The sequence below is a fragment of the Budorcas taxicolor genome, chromosome 10, assembly GCF_023091745.1.
Source record: "Budorcas taxicolor isolate Tak-1 chromosome 10, Takin1.1, whole genome shotgun sequence".
NCBI lineage: Eukaryota > Metazoa > Chordata > Mammalia > Artiodactyla > Bovidae > Budorcas > Budorcas taxicolor.
This window is the reverse complement of record NC_068919.1, coordinates 84,654,236-84,669,696: the sequence shown is the minus strand read 5'-3', so window position 1 is coordinate 84,669,696 and position 15,461 is coordinate 84,654,236. Positions and strand designations below refer to the sequence as shown.

The following is a 15,461-nucleotide window of genomic DNA, read 5'->3' as shown; positions in this document are numbered from 1 at the left end:
AATTAATTTGGAGCTAAAAGCACAATGGCAGTGCATTCTCTTTGAAGTTGAATTGGCAGAAAGAATCCAAGGGAGACAGTGGAGGAGTTCCAGGAACCAAAGATGGAAGTGGGGTATTTGTTTGAAGCCATACATAAAAGTTATGAAATCCCCATTGCTTCATATTGTAACAGAGCCTGGAATAGGAGGATTTAAAGAGTATGCATGGGATATATTCCTGCTTGTGGGAATAGTGCAAAATTTATTCATTTATCCACCCAGCAAATATTTTTAACATTGTACTATGTGCCAGGTGGGCTTCCCAGGTGGCACAGGGGTAAAGAATCTGCCTGTCAATGCAGATTGAATCTCTTGAGGAGACTCAAGAGACTTGGGTTCATTCTCTGGGTCAGGAAGATTCCCTGGAGTAGGGAATGGCAACACACTCCAGTATTTCTGCCTGGAAAATTCCATGGACAGAGGAGCCTGGCAGGCTACAGTCCGTGGAGTCACAAAGAGCCGGACACAACTGAGCACGCACACTTGTGCCAGGCACTGAACCAGGTCTGGGGGTCAGTTGATGGGCAAATTATACATTCTCCTTGTGAAAAAAAAAAAAACATCCCCCTTGACTCTTAATCCCATTCCTTGCTATTACACAAGTTTCGTTTGTATCAGTAAACAATGGTGCCCTGAAATAGTCATTTTGTTGAGACCAGTGTAAGGTCATATCGTATGGGTCAGGATCAGGCGGGCTCAGAGCTTTTCCTAAAAGAAAGTTGACATTCCTAGTGTCAATCCTCCATGGGAGTTGAATCATGAGTCAGGAAAAGAAGATGTGGAAGGAGACCTTTAGGTTAAAAAAGGGAATTCCTTTTGTCTCTTGATCCCATGAGAATGGTGAGCAGAGAGCTCACTGGGATGTCAACCTTATGGCAGAACCTATAGGTCCTCTGAGAAGCCCAGTAAAGAGATTCTCTGTGTGAAGGCCCTCTCCTGGACCTTGTTGATGAAGTAGCCTGGTCCCAGTTGGGCTATAGTGAACTAGAGGAAGGGTCTGCCTCCAGGCCAAGACCAGTGCTATCAAGCAGAAAGCACAGTTCCCTCTCCAATCAGCATGGAGCCGACAGAGGCCATTAGTCAGGTCTCCAGGAGTTCGGTATCCAGGGCTAGAGGTTCAGCCTCCCTTTCCCATCTGAGAAGTCTCCTTCTATGGGTTATTAATACTGTGCATGTAGGGGAGCCAGCTGCTTGCCTTCAGATCTCTTCTAGTCATTTCAAATCTGGGTATTAGTTACAGTAATTCTGTATTTATTTGTGAGTGGGACCACAAAGATGGCTGAGCACTGAATAATTGATGTTTTCTCATTGTGGTACTGGATAAGACTCTTGAGAGTTCCTTGGACTGCAAGGAGATCAAACCAGTCAGTCCTAAAGGAAATCAGTCCTGAATATTCATTGGAAGGACTGATGCTGAAGCTGAAGCTCCAGTACATTGGCCACCAGATGCGAAGAGCAGACTCATTGGAAAAGACCCGATACTGGAAAAGATTGAAGGCAAAAGGAGAAGAGGGTGGCAAAGGGTGAGATGGTTAGATTGCATCTCAGACTTAATGGACATGAATTTGAGCAAACTCTGGAAGATAGTGAAGGACAAGGGAGCCCAAGGTGCTGCAGTCTATGAAGTCGCAAAGAGTCAGATAAGACTTAGCAACTGAACAACAACAAAGATTGCAGAAAGTTTACCCCCGAACAGCAAACAGAAAGTCTAAGGCCATTTTCATCATTGCCTGACAGGAAAAAATAATATGCAAATGGTATGTGAGAGATCAGTGCTCTTAAGAATCTAAAGCACATTGCTTTCAAATGTCAAGTATTATGTGAAGAGCAGAGAGAGCATAGGTGAGAACACCATCCTCAATAGAAAGGTCATTTAATTTTTTGGAACTGTCATTTTAAATTACAGCTTTCAACTTGACTGAGTATAACATCCCATAACCACCCAGTGATTTTCATTATCACCAAAGCATTAGAAGGCTGACTTCGAAGCTTCTCTTCCCCTTAGCATGGGTGCAAACCTGGGCTCTCACTTCCAGGCTTGGTGCCCGCCCGCTTGATAGCAGAGAGCAGAAGAGGAAGGCGCCACCTCCTTTCTTTGTGGTTGGTACCTGTGCGTGTAAGCGCCCCATTACCAGAGGTGTCCCAGACAAAGGTCATGTTCTTCATTAAGATGATAAAGTTTCTAAGTTTAAGCTCATTCAGTCATGTTGACTTCTTTTCAAGCTATTATGTAACTTTTTATTTACCCAATGATCACCATTGTTTGCACTGTTTCAGATCTCTTTCAAGTTCTCAGAGCCAGCCTTTTCTTCTTCCAGTATAAACTGAATGTCAGGCATATGTTAAAGAAACTTCAGAAATTATAATGCGTTGATTACTAAAGGATAGGCTTCCCAGTTGGCAGAGTGGTAAAGAAGCTGACTGCCAATGCAGGAGAAACAAGAGACTCCAGTTCAATCCCAGGGTCGGGAAGATCCCCTAGAGGAGGAAATGGCAACCCACTCCAGTACTGTTGTCTGGAGAATCCCATGGATGGTGGGCTACAGTCCACAGGGTCACAGCGTCCAACATGACTGAGCAACCAAGTGCACACGCGCACACACACACACACACACACACACATACACACACACACACACGCAAACACACACACTGAGGGATAGGATGAGAACCCTGCTTTCTTTTTAAGAATAAAAAATACAACTAAATGTATGTCTGTTAGAGTGAAGGACTGAAAAGTTGTGGGTTTGGTTTTTGTTTTCTTTCCAACCAGGAGAAAGCTTTTCCAAAAAAAAGAAAAACCAAGTGTTAAGAGGCAGTTCAGGCTGATGAATAGGGTCATGAGTGAGAAGCTAAGATTCTAATCCCAGCCTTGGAATATTGAGAAAACATCATTCTAACCATTCTTCAGTTTGTTCTCCTTTAAGGCAGGAGTAACCTTCACATGATCTGGTGGCAATAAAAAATTAAATTGGTTCATGCAAAGCTTAATTGTTTGCTAAGAGGGTTCCTAGAAGACCTAGACGGTTAAGTTTAGTATTAGCACAGCCAGATTTAAATATCCCTCCCTTTGACTTTCAAAACAGGAAAAGAAAGATGTGTTCCCACAAAAGCCATTGCAAAGCAGTTTCCCGTTCCCAGAACCTGTAGGGAGAGAAGAAGCACTGCAAGGTGAAGATGTGAGTTTGCACAATTTTCCAACGTCAGCTCCAGAGTTTCTCTTGATTTGATAAGGGATCAGACAGAGGGGATGTGTCCCCTCCAAGAGCTACCCTTCTTGACAAATTAGTCTCTGACAATACCTTCCAGAAACTTAAAAAATTCCAGAATGAAAAGAGTACAAGGTGGGTCGCATTCAACTTAAATGCTTTTATTGACAATGTCTTTGAACAATAAGCAAACAATGCTTAAATTTTTCATTCAAGTTCACTTTCCACATGTCAAAAGACCTCAAGGTAGAAAAAAATAAAATAAAAATATAAATATCTGAGAATCCATCTTAATAAATAAATTAAAAACACAATAAAACGTTTTCATGGAAAACTGTTAATGTCAGAACATTCAGACCACCTCAACAATGCATGATCAGTAACGTTACAATGAACATCGATGTTGAAGAAAAAACTACAGTACATGGATATAGCTATTTATTTCTATCTACTAGAAAATAAAGTCATATCTTTTCTTAATTTAATATTGGTCATTGCTAATCAGAACACACTATTGCCAGGAACACAGTAGTTATTGTTAAAATCAGCTGCACTAGATACAATTTGAAAATATCCAGCACCAGGTTAATTCCAATAACGAACCCAATAGATTAGTTAATGCTATGAGAAGACTAAAGAGAAAGAGAAAAGAGACACAGACCCAGGCCTGGCTCCACATGCTACTAACTACCAGCTCTCAGATGTGTCACTGGGAACAATACACACTCCATGCGTTTTGCTACATCTCCAGAAGAGGTAAGGACTTGAGTCCACACGGGGATGCTCGCTTGCAAGTCCTTGAGGCCCACAGCCTGGTGTGTTTCACGCACAGATAAGGTCCTCCCTAGGTCTACGGGAACCCTCGAGGGAAGACGTGTTTCTCCTCTCTGTAATGCGCCGACTCAGGCAGTGGCCACGTGCACGCCCACTGCCTCCCCTCTCTGCCCGCTCACAGGGCCAGCAGTGTGGGTGAGCTGAGCGAGTCAGAGGAAGGCTCGTTGCTGCTGCTGCCCTTGCGGTGGGCAGCCGCACAGCTGGGGAAGGAGTCAGCCTCGGGGTAGGTGAAGACGAAGGAAGACGTGTAAGTAGTGCAGCTGGGAGTACAGGTGACCACCGGGGTGCACAGGGGCTCCAGCTCCGTGGCCATTGGCCCCATCCCCAGGGAGCCACCATGCAGGGGCTCCCAGTCTGCTGCATAGAAGGAACCAGACAGGTCCATGTCTGGCACAGAGCGGGCGGTCTCCGAGCCGCTGGGCCTGGATGACACTGGGAACATGAAGTCATCAAAGGGCTCAGCCTTCAGCTCCATGCTGCCGACACTCTTGACGGGATCCACTGAGGGCTTGGGCTCAGGGTCATTGAGGAGGGGCAGGGTGAAGGCCTCCTCAGATTCAGGGGTGGCAGCCTCAGGCAGGCCCCCACTCAGATCAAGGGAAGCCACAGACATCTCTTCTGGGAAGCCCAGGTCGTCAGGGATCTTGCAGGCAGGTCGGTGAGCCGCTAGGATGAACTCGAGTTTTTCCTTCTCCTTCAGCAGATTGGCAATCTCTGTCTGCAAAGCTGACTTCTCATCTTCTAGTTGGTCTGTCTCCTGGAAAGAGAGAGCAAAGGAAAGCATAAGAGATGGTCTGACTCAAGGACACAGATCCCTTATGTCTGGTCTCCAAGTTTCCCCTTAAGTTTTAAAAAGAAGTGACCCATGGGTTCAACCTACCGCTTGGAGGGTGTCAGTCAGCTCTCTCCTCCGGTTCCGGCATTTGGCTGCAGCCATCTTATTCCTTTCCCTTCGGATTCTCCTTTTCTCTTCTTCTTCTGGGGACAACTGTGGAGGGGAAAAAAGAGCAGCATTCAGTAACAGTGTCTGCCATCAGCTTCATTCACCCACCCCAGGGAAACCAGCTCCTGCAGCTTCCTAGCTCCTGGCACCTCTTCTGTGAAGCCATTTCTAACCTGCAGTTGCAAGCTGGGTGTGACTTGCATTTAAAATAAGAATCTCAGAAAGAGCCAAGAAGAACCCAGACTACAAGGGAAGAAACTATACATCAGGGCATTTCTTAGGGTGAGACTATCAGTCTGACTTGGATGGAAAGGGCTTGGAGCCAGGGTTTCCCATTTGGGGTGTCCAGTCAATGCATCAATGGCTTCACTCTGACCCCTATGCTGCCCATCTCCACAATGTCAACCCGCGCCTCCCCCTCAGAAGGTGCCAAGAACTCTCACCTGTTCTACCTTGCCCCTCCGGCCAATGCTCTGAGCTCTGCCTCCCGTCATGGTTTTCATAACTCCGGCCCTGGAGTAAGCTCCAGCTGAGGGAGTAGGGACTCCATAGGGGTGGGGGGCTCTGGTCTGGGACGGGGCCACGGAGGAGACCAGGGTGGGCTGCACTAGCCATTGTAGGTCAGGGCTGGTCGAGATGGCAGTCACTGTTGGGATGAAGTTGGCACTGGAAACGGCCAGATCGGTGCAGTAGTCCTAGAATGAAAGAGGAGGAAACTGACGTGAGCGAGCAGGTGGGGGTGAGCAGAGTTCCCAGTGCCGCATGCAGCAGGGAGAGAGGCAGGAGAAGCCCTCCGGCAATGGACAGCTCGCGTCTTTATACACGCCGGTCATCGGGAATGAAAGGTCTCCCCCCTTTATTCCCAAGAATTCCGCAGCGCAGTGCCTTTCTCCTCCATCCTGCTGCTGCGTTCCCGTTATCCCTTCAGCATCACTCTCTTGAAAGGGGGTTTGTTATAAATATCTCTGACGTCCGCGCTGACGCAGGCGCCGCTCCGGAGTCTCCTGAATGAACTCGCTTTTTATCAATGAAACTGCCTTACACACCCGCCTGCTTCACCCTCCTCCCCTACCCCTCCTTTCCTGCTCCAGGCTGCGAGGGGAGGGGTGGCGGAGGCGGGGGGGTGGGTGGATTGCCGCTTTTGGCCGCCTCCCCCCGGAGGCGCCAGGCTCTACTTCGCTAGTCTTCTGCTTTGGGACATTTTGGCCCCAGCTAATGTCCGAGATCAGTCAGCGAGCGCGCGCCGGGGGGCACAGCTCAGAAAGAGACTGCCGCGGGACAGAAGAAGCAATTCTTCTGATGACAAGCTCGCGGGCCGCTCCGAACAAAGTTCGGAAAAGCTCCCGAGAGAGGGCTGCTCCGGGCCGGGGCAAGCCTCCCTCCCTGCCCCCGGCGAAAGGAGTCCCGGACTCGTCTTCCCGAGCATCTCGCCTTGGTGATTCCTCTCCGGTGACCCCTCCACCCCCCGGCCCCGCGGAGGCGCGGAGCCAGCCTCACCTGCGCATTGACGGGAGAACCCATGCTGGAGAAGGAGTCGGCTGGTGAGTGGTAGTAGGAGAGACTGTCCCCGGCCGGGGAGGCGCTGCTGCAGCGGGAGGAGGACGCCTCGTAGTCGGCGTTGAAGCCAGAGAACATCATGATCGCGAGCAGTCAAAGCCGGGCGAGGGGCGCAGGGGCGGAGGCAGGTGCGCGCTGCCGGGCAGAGCTGGGTAGGTGTGCGCGGTCGCTCGCTAGCTCGCTCGCTGCGCCGCAGGCTCTGTGTCAGCTCCTTAAGCTTGCTCGCTGCAGATGCGGTTGGAGTACTAGGCGCCGCAGCCACCGCTTTTATAACAGCATTTTATGAATGAGCCCAACACGTCACTGGGCGCAACCATTGCGGCTCCCGAGGGGTGGCGCACGGGCCCGGCTACTTCTAGGGTCCCCATTTGCCGCCTCCGCCGCCCTCGCAGCGCCCCCAGTTCCCCGCGCTGTCGAGTTTCTTGATCTTGTCGGCCTGTCTCCCCGTGGTTCCTAGGGTCGCGTGGAGCTGCCGAGATAAGGGGCCGCGGGGATGGATACCCCCACGACTGCAGCGGACGGCCGTGGAAACCTGCTGACGCAGATGTCCTAATATGGACATCCTGTGTAAAGGGGAGGGAGGGATTGACGGGAACTGCTCGCGGGCTGCAGCCAACACCGAGGGTGCAGCGCCGGGGGGGAGGCGGGGGCCGCGGCCGGGGGGAGGGGAGGCGGAGAAGGCGAGCGAACATTCGCACCTGGTTCAATGCGGACCCTTGTTCCGGGGCTGGGGGAGGATGGGGTTGGCGAAGGCGGGGACGCCCTTTTACTTCTATACGGAAACCCGGGAAAGAGTTATGAGGCTCAGGTTATAGGCGACACAGGTACACGCAGCCAAGCAGGTTAAGCCTCGGCCCCCGAAGGAATGCGCCTCTACCCTCACTCCCCATTCTAGCCCTAATTCAGTGCAAGCTCTGGAAACAGACCCTCAAACCCCTCACCTCAAGCTACCCGGACTCCAGCTTTACTAGGATTGTTCCTGCGGTTTGGAAGGATCCAAAATAAGACAATACGATTACCTACTTTATCTACGATGCTGGGTACTTTTTATTCTATATGTTTTGTTTGTTTGTTTTGCTTTTAAGGAGATAGGCGCTTTGTTTTTGCTGGTTGTTGTTGTTTTTTTTTTTCTTGGCGGTAGATGAGATGTTACTGTTGCTGTCAAACCCCTGAGAAACTAGCCAATAAACATCGTGCAGAATCTCTCAACAAGGATGTCTGAAGGATTCGTTTGCCTGGTTCTGAGCTCGGGCCCCGGGGCGTGTTGGGGGGGCGGGGGTTGTTCTGTGGACAAGGTCGTCAGTTCGGAGCACCGGATGGAGCGAGCACTGGGGGCAGCACAAGTCCTTGCTGGGGAGGTGGGGGTGGTTCGGCGCCCCAGGAAACTGGTTATTGGGAGCCCAAAGCCGGTGGTTTTCCAGCGCGGACTTGGAAGGGGGGAGGGGGGTTGGACCGCGGGCGCCTGGAAGGACCGTGCCCAGCAGCGCCCAGGCCGGAATCTTCGGAGGCTGGTATCTCAGGCACCGCTCGGTGGCCTGGAAAACAGGCCTTTGGCGGGGCGGGGGGGGGGGGGGGCGGGGTGCTGGTGGGCAGGTCAAGGTGCTTTGGAGTGCACTAAGCACCCCCAGACGCCTCTAGCCTCCTGCTCAGATGCAAAGGACAGCCGGGGTCACACTGCCCCCGGCTCAATCTCTGCGCGCCGGCCACCTCCGGGACGCGAAGTCGCAGGTCCCCGCAGAGACACAGGTCCCTGTGTCCCTTCCCCCACTCTTCGGGCCGGGGTTGGGGGTTGGGCACGATGGGCACCCGGAGAGGGGCGAGGCGGGATGAGGGCAGCGGGCGGATCCTTTGGGACTCGCGGGGAGCGGGACAGCAGACCTGCCTCCCGCTGCCGCACCCCGGAGCCAGGCGATCCTGCTATAGATAGTAACAGGGAAGCGGCTGTTTACAGAAACACTGCGCCGCCAGGGCCGTCTCCAGGCGACGCCGCGCGGCCGGGCGCGCCGTCGGCCTGGCGAGGCCGCTCTCCCTCCTCGCTCCCCCGAGGGCCTCGGCCTCCCCGGCCCGACTGCTGCCACTCCCGCAGCCTGACCTCATCTGTGGGGTCCGGGGGCTGAGTGCGGCTTGCGCGCGCGGCTGGACGCTAACCTCCATTCTTACAGATGAGAACCGGGTGAGAGCTGCTAGGGTAGGGAGGCGGGGATTCGTGGAACTGGGCCACTTGCTATTTTTGCATTCCCTGTCACAAGCAGAGGTGAAAACAGAGTTTCATCATTGTATGTCACTGGATTATGTTGGTGGGATTTAGGCGCTTTTTTTTTTTTTTTCTCATTTGAAAAATAAAAAGGGGGAGGGAAAAGGAAAAACACATAATACATAAACATAGACTTGGAGATGCTCTGAATCCTCAAGCAATTCTGCTGCATTCCATTCACCTAGTTCTGTCGTTTGCCGGGCTGCTTCATTGTCCTTGATTTTAAAAAAAGGTAAGAAGGCAAATCCATCTCTCTTACTATTAGCTATGGGCAAAATAGGTCAAGCTTTGAATTCCTGGGTCTGGCCTTGCCTTCCTTTCATAACTGGCTCTCAGGCCACGTAAGAGAAAACCTAGAATGATTTCATTTACTTCCCTTAGAGTTTTGAAGCAGTTCAGGCCAACACCTAAAGAATGTGTCAAGATTTTATATCCAGGATTTATGCATATATCATTTATTCAGCCCTTGCCAATAAAAAAGGAAAAAGGTCTTTGGATAAGCCTGTCTCCTCCACAGGAGGAGGCTTAACTCTTTCTTTCCTGGCACCATTATGGCTACAGAGCTGTAAACTTAATAAATCCATCCTCTAAGAAAGACAGAATCATGCATTCACTCACTCTTTTATTTATTTAACAAAGAACTTACTGGGGCTTCCCAGGTGGCTCAGTGGTAAAGAATCCACCTGCCAATGCAGGAGGCACAAGAGACGCAGGTTCAATCCCTGGGTCAGGAATACCCCCTGGAGGAGGAAATGGCAGCCACTTCAGTATTGTTGCCTGGAAAATTCCATGGACAGAGCAGCCTGGCAGGCCACAGTCCATGGAGTCACAAAGAGGTGGACACAACTGAGTGACTGAGCATGCATGCGATTACTTATTGAGAGCCTTCTATGGCCTGGCACTTGCTAGGGGCTGGTACTTACTCTAATGAACACAGTCGATCTGCCCCTACTGTCAGAGAGATTCCAGCCTTATGGACCAACAAGTCATTAGAGAGTTGCAGGACAGCAGTAGGTGGTTTGACAGAGGTAATAACAGGGTGACTTCCCTGGTGGTCCAGTGGCTAAGCTCCCAATGCAGGGGGCCCAGGTTCGATCCTTAGTTAAGGAACTAGATCCCACAACCCACTAACACCCAGTATAGCCAAATAAATGAATATTTAAAAAATAAGAAGGTGCTATGAAACAGAAGAGAGTGTGGGGACAGGTATCAGAAGAAGTGATTGCAATACAGAGACGGGATCTGGATCCACTGTCCTCTGGGATATAACATGATAAAGACTGAAAAGGGCCAGAGCATCATCTGGGTAGTAAACGCAGGTCCTCGACCTAACGCAGTAGTATCGGATAATATAATCTCAGACCTCCTCTCTTGCCCTACTAATATCCGAACCTGCAATCATTCTAACATACTCTCACATCTCAATCTACTCATGGTATCCATTTCAGGACAGCCAAAATCACATTTTTAATATGGAGCTCGCGTGATGTAGCCTTAAAATAAAGAGAAATCAGACGCAATCTGTGAAATTATGTTTGCCACTGGCCAAGGTCAGTATAACTTTGAGACAGATGTCTGTGTGTGTGTGTGCCTCTGTAAGTTCAGTGCTGCCTTCCAACAGGGCAAGGCTTCCATGTTCTGGACAAGTCTGAGCATGGAAAACCAAAACTTACATAGTTTGTGATTATCTAAGCTTTGAGTTCCTGCTACCTGAGGATCCAAAAGTGAACAGGAGGATAGATTCTCATATCTGATTTTAACCCAGATTAAAAACAAATTCATTCTTTCTCAGCAGTTGCTTCTTATCAGATGGAGACTCTTCCTATTTTGCACTTCTCTGGCATTTAAGAGGCCTGACCTATAGCAAGCTTTTGTTCACCACTCTGGAGGTCAGTGCACATTGTTTAGCCTGGTGTTATTGCAACACTAAGTGAAAGGCTACTGTCTGTGCCGCCTACGTAAATGCTGCCGCACACAACCCATCCCCAGCATGCAGAAGTAGTTATTTATTTGGGGAAGTGTGGTCTATCGGTGAAGGGTTGTGGGCAGAGCACGGGACTAGAAGTCAGGAAGATGCGTATAGCAAATTCATCTCCTTCAGGGACTTGGGGAAGTCGCTTCTAAGACTTGTTTAGCATCTGCCTACTTTTAGCCTTTGTCTTTTTCATATACAAATATCCACTTAGCACCTACCCCAGCGCCTAGCCCATAGTAGGTGTTTAATAAAATCTATTGAACTGATGAATGAATGAATGCTCTCAGCCAAGCAGGGCAACTGTATAGTCTTGTTCTTTATGGGTACTAAGAAATCAAATAGAGAATGTTCTTTAACCCTTTGAAAAAGCTGAACAAGCTGAGTCTTTTATCCTTGGATATGAATAGGCAAAAACTGGGAAAGAGAAAATAACAAGATGTTTGGGCTATTTTCAGCTGGTGCAGCCTCTGTCAATAAAGAACACCCCAGTGGTTAGTGATGAAAGATAGAACTTACCCTTGTTATTGAGCCCATGAGAGACAGCCAGTGCCCATACATAAATGCCACATTGTCTGCAATGACAATGACTGTGTGACCACCACTCTCTAATTTATCCATTCCAAATGTCTGAACCCCAGCGGGAGGAACATTTCACTATTCCCACAGGACTCACAAACTCACGTGAGCCCAGCGAAGGACCTTAGGGGTCAAGGTTACTCACCCTATGGCTCAGACAGTGAACAAAAACTGTCTCTATTTTGAAACAGTGGGAGGCACAGAACTATCACCACCATCATCACACACACACACGCCACCATCACCACCACCACTCATTAGTACTAGGAATTTTGCCTCTTTGGGAAAAACTGTTTCCATTCTGAACAACTCTTGGCTTTTTGACAGGAGCTGATGATTCAATGGGATCCCCATCCTTCTGCTAATGCAAGCATTTAAACAAAGCTCTGTGTGGTCCCTGGCACACGCTCCATCTGGAGCTGAGGAAACTGGGGAACAGCTATGGTGCCTAAGAAGGACACGTTTCAGCCCAAGCTCATGGGATCTTCCACCATAACCAGCAGCACTGGATCCCCATTTAGTCAGTAATGCCAAACCTAGCTGCATTCCCCATCCTCTGACAAGCAAGTCTGTCCAGGCTGTCGGATCCCCAGGTGTCCTGAGCTGACCTTCTTCAGCTCTGGTGGATTTAGCTGCTAAAATTCCAAAGGAATCTCATTGACGTCACTAAATCTATAGGACAACACCACACCCTGACTAAGAAACCTCAACTGCAGGGCTCCCATCCAATGGGGAAACCTCATGATCTGCATGGGCAGAGCTAAGGATGGCTTAAATGGGCTGGTACACGACGAGCCTCAAAGTGTTAAGACATCTCCAGCATTGCTTACACCATTTAATCCACCATCTTTCTCAAGAAGAATGGCAAGATCTTTAAAAGAGACATTAATAATTATAAGGCAAGAAAAAAAAAATCCTCTTTCCAAAACCAGAAGAATCCTGACCAGTAAGTAGGAATTCAGAATTATGCTGCCTTCTGATCTACAAATCATAGGTTCATCCTCTGATGTGGACATTTTGTGTCTTAGTTTAGTATCTGATTTGCATTCTATGAAAAAACTTCCAGTTCCAACTCCCAGCTAAGTTTTTATTTTCTCCACTGTTGTTTTACCTGGAGTGTCAATGAGTTACAGATCCCTTGTGAAAATCCCAAAATTGATTCTACTGAAGAATTCTACTTTTAGACTCTGATCCACCTGAGATTGTGGGGTAATCCATGAAGATAAGGACAGATCATGCACTAAAAGTCTCCTCTCCCACTTAATGGGACTCTGAATTAAATCCTAACACTAAATACTAAATCCCTCCAAACTTGTTTAGTGGCCAATATACAGAATTACACTCAGAAAAAAAAAAAAAATCTGTACCCCTTACAGAGGTCTACCACAGCTGTGTAACCCAGCCCCGGCCTCACCTTCCATCTTAAGCAACTTTCCCTCCTTCACTCCTCTACAGGCACGTTGGCCTTCTTTCTGTTCCTCAAATATGCCAAGCTGGTTAAGGAGCTGGGTCTTTCTAATCACTGTTCCCTCTTTTCCCCAAATCTGGACACATTGACTTATCCTTATGATCACTATTAGCTCAGTTTTCACGTTCTCCAGGAAGCCTGTCCCCACTCCAACACTGCATCCCTCCTCGTTGCCCCTCAGTCACTTTCTGTCACATTACTTGGTTTTATTTTCTTTGGAAGACTGATCACTAGGTTACTTGGTTTATGTATGCACTTTTTCGTTGTCTCTCTTCCTCTCCTAAGCCACAAGCTCCACCAAAGCAGGAACCTTATCTATCTTATTCAATAGGTATCTATCCTCAGGGCCTTAGCTTGCTGATACTAGTAGGCATTGGATAAATGTTTGCAGAATGAATGAACATTAAACAGAAAGCTCATCGGTTGTTGTTTATGTGGCTGGGAAGGCAGCATGGATTCTCGTTTTGGATAAAGGGGCTTGATGGCTGACTTCCTACCGGTATCTTTCTCAGGTGAAGAGAAGAGAGAAGAGAAGTCGCTCAGTCGTGTCCGACTCTTTGCGACCCCATGGACTGTAGCCCACCAAGCTCCTTGGTCCATGGGATTTTCCAGGCATGAATACTGGAGTGGGTTGCTATTTCCTTCTCCAGGGGTGTCTTCCCTACCCAGGGATCGAATCCAGGTCTCCCGCATTGTAGGCAGACGCTTTACCGTCCAAGCTACCAGGGAAGCCCTGCGTAGGTGAGGGAAACCAAAATCTCAGGTGAGGGAAACCAAAATCCTGATCAGTACCTTCTTTATCAGGCATAATAATTTAGATGCTTATAAACCCAAGTGGTACACCCATCCTTAGAACTGTATGGATTTGTCATATCTGCTTATTAATCATTCCACTAGCTGTCATTCAAGAGGGTATGGGTGCTCTAGTTTTTAGGGTAAGGGTGCAACCGTCCCACCCAGAAACATGATCAGCATAAGAAGAAATTTCATCTCAGATGGGGTATCCCCCAATCCTTTCTTTTCCACAAACTCAGCCTAATACCACAAGCAACTTTTTAGAAACTATTTGAATATAGAGGTAAAAACCTAACCAATTTTTTAGTTCAAAAGCCCTGTGAATAGGGCCATAATAAAACCTTCATACCAACTGTGACACTGGGGGTAAAGAACACACTTGCCAAAGCAGAAGACATAAGAGACACAGGTTCGATCCCTGGGTCAGGAAGATCCCCTGGAGAAGGGCATGGCAATCCACTCCAGTGTTCTTGCCTGGAGAATCCCATGGACAGAGGAGCCTGGTGGGCTATAATCCATGAGGTCGCAGAGTCAGACACGACTGAGCGACTAACACTTTCATTTCCACAACTTTCATGGCACTAATACTAAAATGACTGTGATACCCTTCCAAGTAATTCAAAATAAAAACAATATCAATTTGCAAAATAATTTTTTACCTAAAAAATAAAACTTACAAATATGCCAAAAATAATGCCAGGATGTAAGTTCCATGAGGGATGGAAAAATTGCTGGTTCTCCAGAGCCTGGAACAGTGCTTGGCACAATAGCAAGCACTCCATAAATAGAAAGATGGGTACAGTTTTCCTAATTTCTTCCTTGAGTCTTTATCCACCCCCACCCCAGCATATACTTCCTTGGCTTCTTGGGCAATCCAGCCATGGTTGAGAATGTGGCTGGGACCAGGTCAGTATTTGTTGATTGTTCGGCATGCACTGGACAGGACTAGAATATCACATACCGCAGGATCACCTCAGGCCTGGATGCAGCCCTCTGTGGGCCAGAGCTGATCTCTGTGGTTATAAATGGAGCACCACGTGCTCCTGCTCCATCCAGATTGCCGTAAGTGAAGGATGGGATCAGCCCTCAGGATTCTTCACTTGAATCATTTGACAGAACCATTCTCTTCCTTTCTCCAGATTAATCAACTGGTTTGGAATGAATCTCATATCACTTGCCCAGAAGGGTGCCTGTGGGTGAGGAATCTTTGCTTTTCCCTAGTCTCTATTTGCCAGGAACAGGAAACTTCATAGCAGGTGAAGAGCTGGGGCGTCATCTGCTACTAGTACTTTGCCATCCAAAACAAGTTTATTCGAACCCAGAGCGTCATCCAGCTGATGTCTGCTTAAGCTTTGAAACTTGGAACAGAGAGAAGCAAGGGGTTGTGAAGAGGCTGGGGAAGCGCAGGAAACCTGTCGTTATGCAAATAGCGCTCCACACATTGGCCGCCAAATTCCCAAGTTCACCGAAGATAGCTCCCAGCCAGGAACAGTGAATATCCACCCTTCTCATTCATTTCTGGCCTACATGCTAAAAGAACCGGAGACTCACATAAAAAAATTAATAAATAATGGAGAAAAGAGAAGAGTTTCAAATTAAGTGATTTTAGATTGTATTTTTAGATAAGAACAGCCCTGAGGTGTTAATTTCTCACATCTGGTTTGAGATTAACTTAAATTATATTCTTATCAGATATCTCTCTCCTGGCTCTTTATTTTTCCATTGATTACAGAATTCCCTCCAGGGAAGAAAGGGGTTTCACAGACCTCAAATTATTATTACCTTGCATAAGAAAAAACAACTACCCACAG

The 15,461-nt window shown here is 48.3% G+C and overlaps 1 protein-coding gene across 1 annotated transcript; it reads right to left on the bottom strand.

Annotated features, from left to right (window-relative positions):
- Positions 1–3,388: 3,388 nt before the first annotated feature.
- On the bottom strand, positions 3,389–6,822 carry FOS (Fos proto-oncogene, AP-1 transcription factor subunit). The gene is made up of 4 exons (XM_052646460.1): positions 6,523–6,822; positions 5,469–5,720; positions 4,963–5,070; positions 3,389–4,839 (listed from the first exon to the last, which is right to left on the bottom strand). The coding sequence occupies exons 1-4, from the start codon at positions 6,661–6,663 to the stop codon at positions 4,198–4,200; spliced, it is 1,143 nt and encodes a 380-aa protein (XP_052502420.1). The 5' UTR covers positions 6,664–6,822; the 3' UTR covers positions 3,389–4,197.
- Between the last annotated feature and the right edge of the window lie 8,639 nt (positions 6,823–15,461).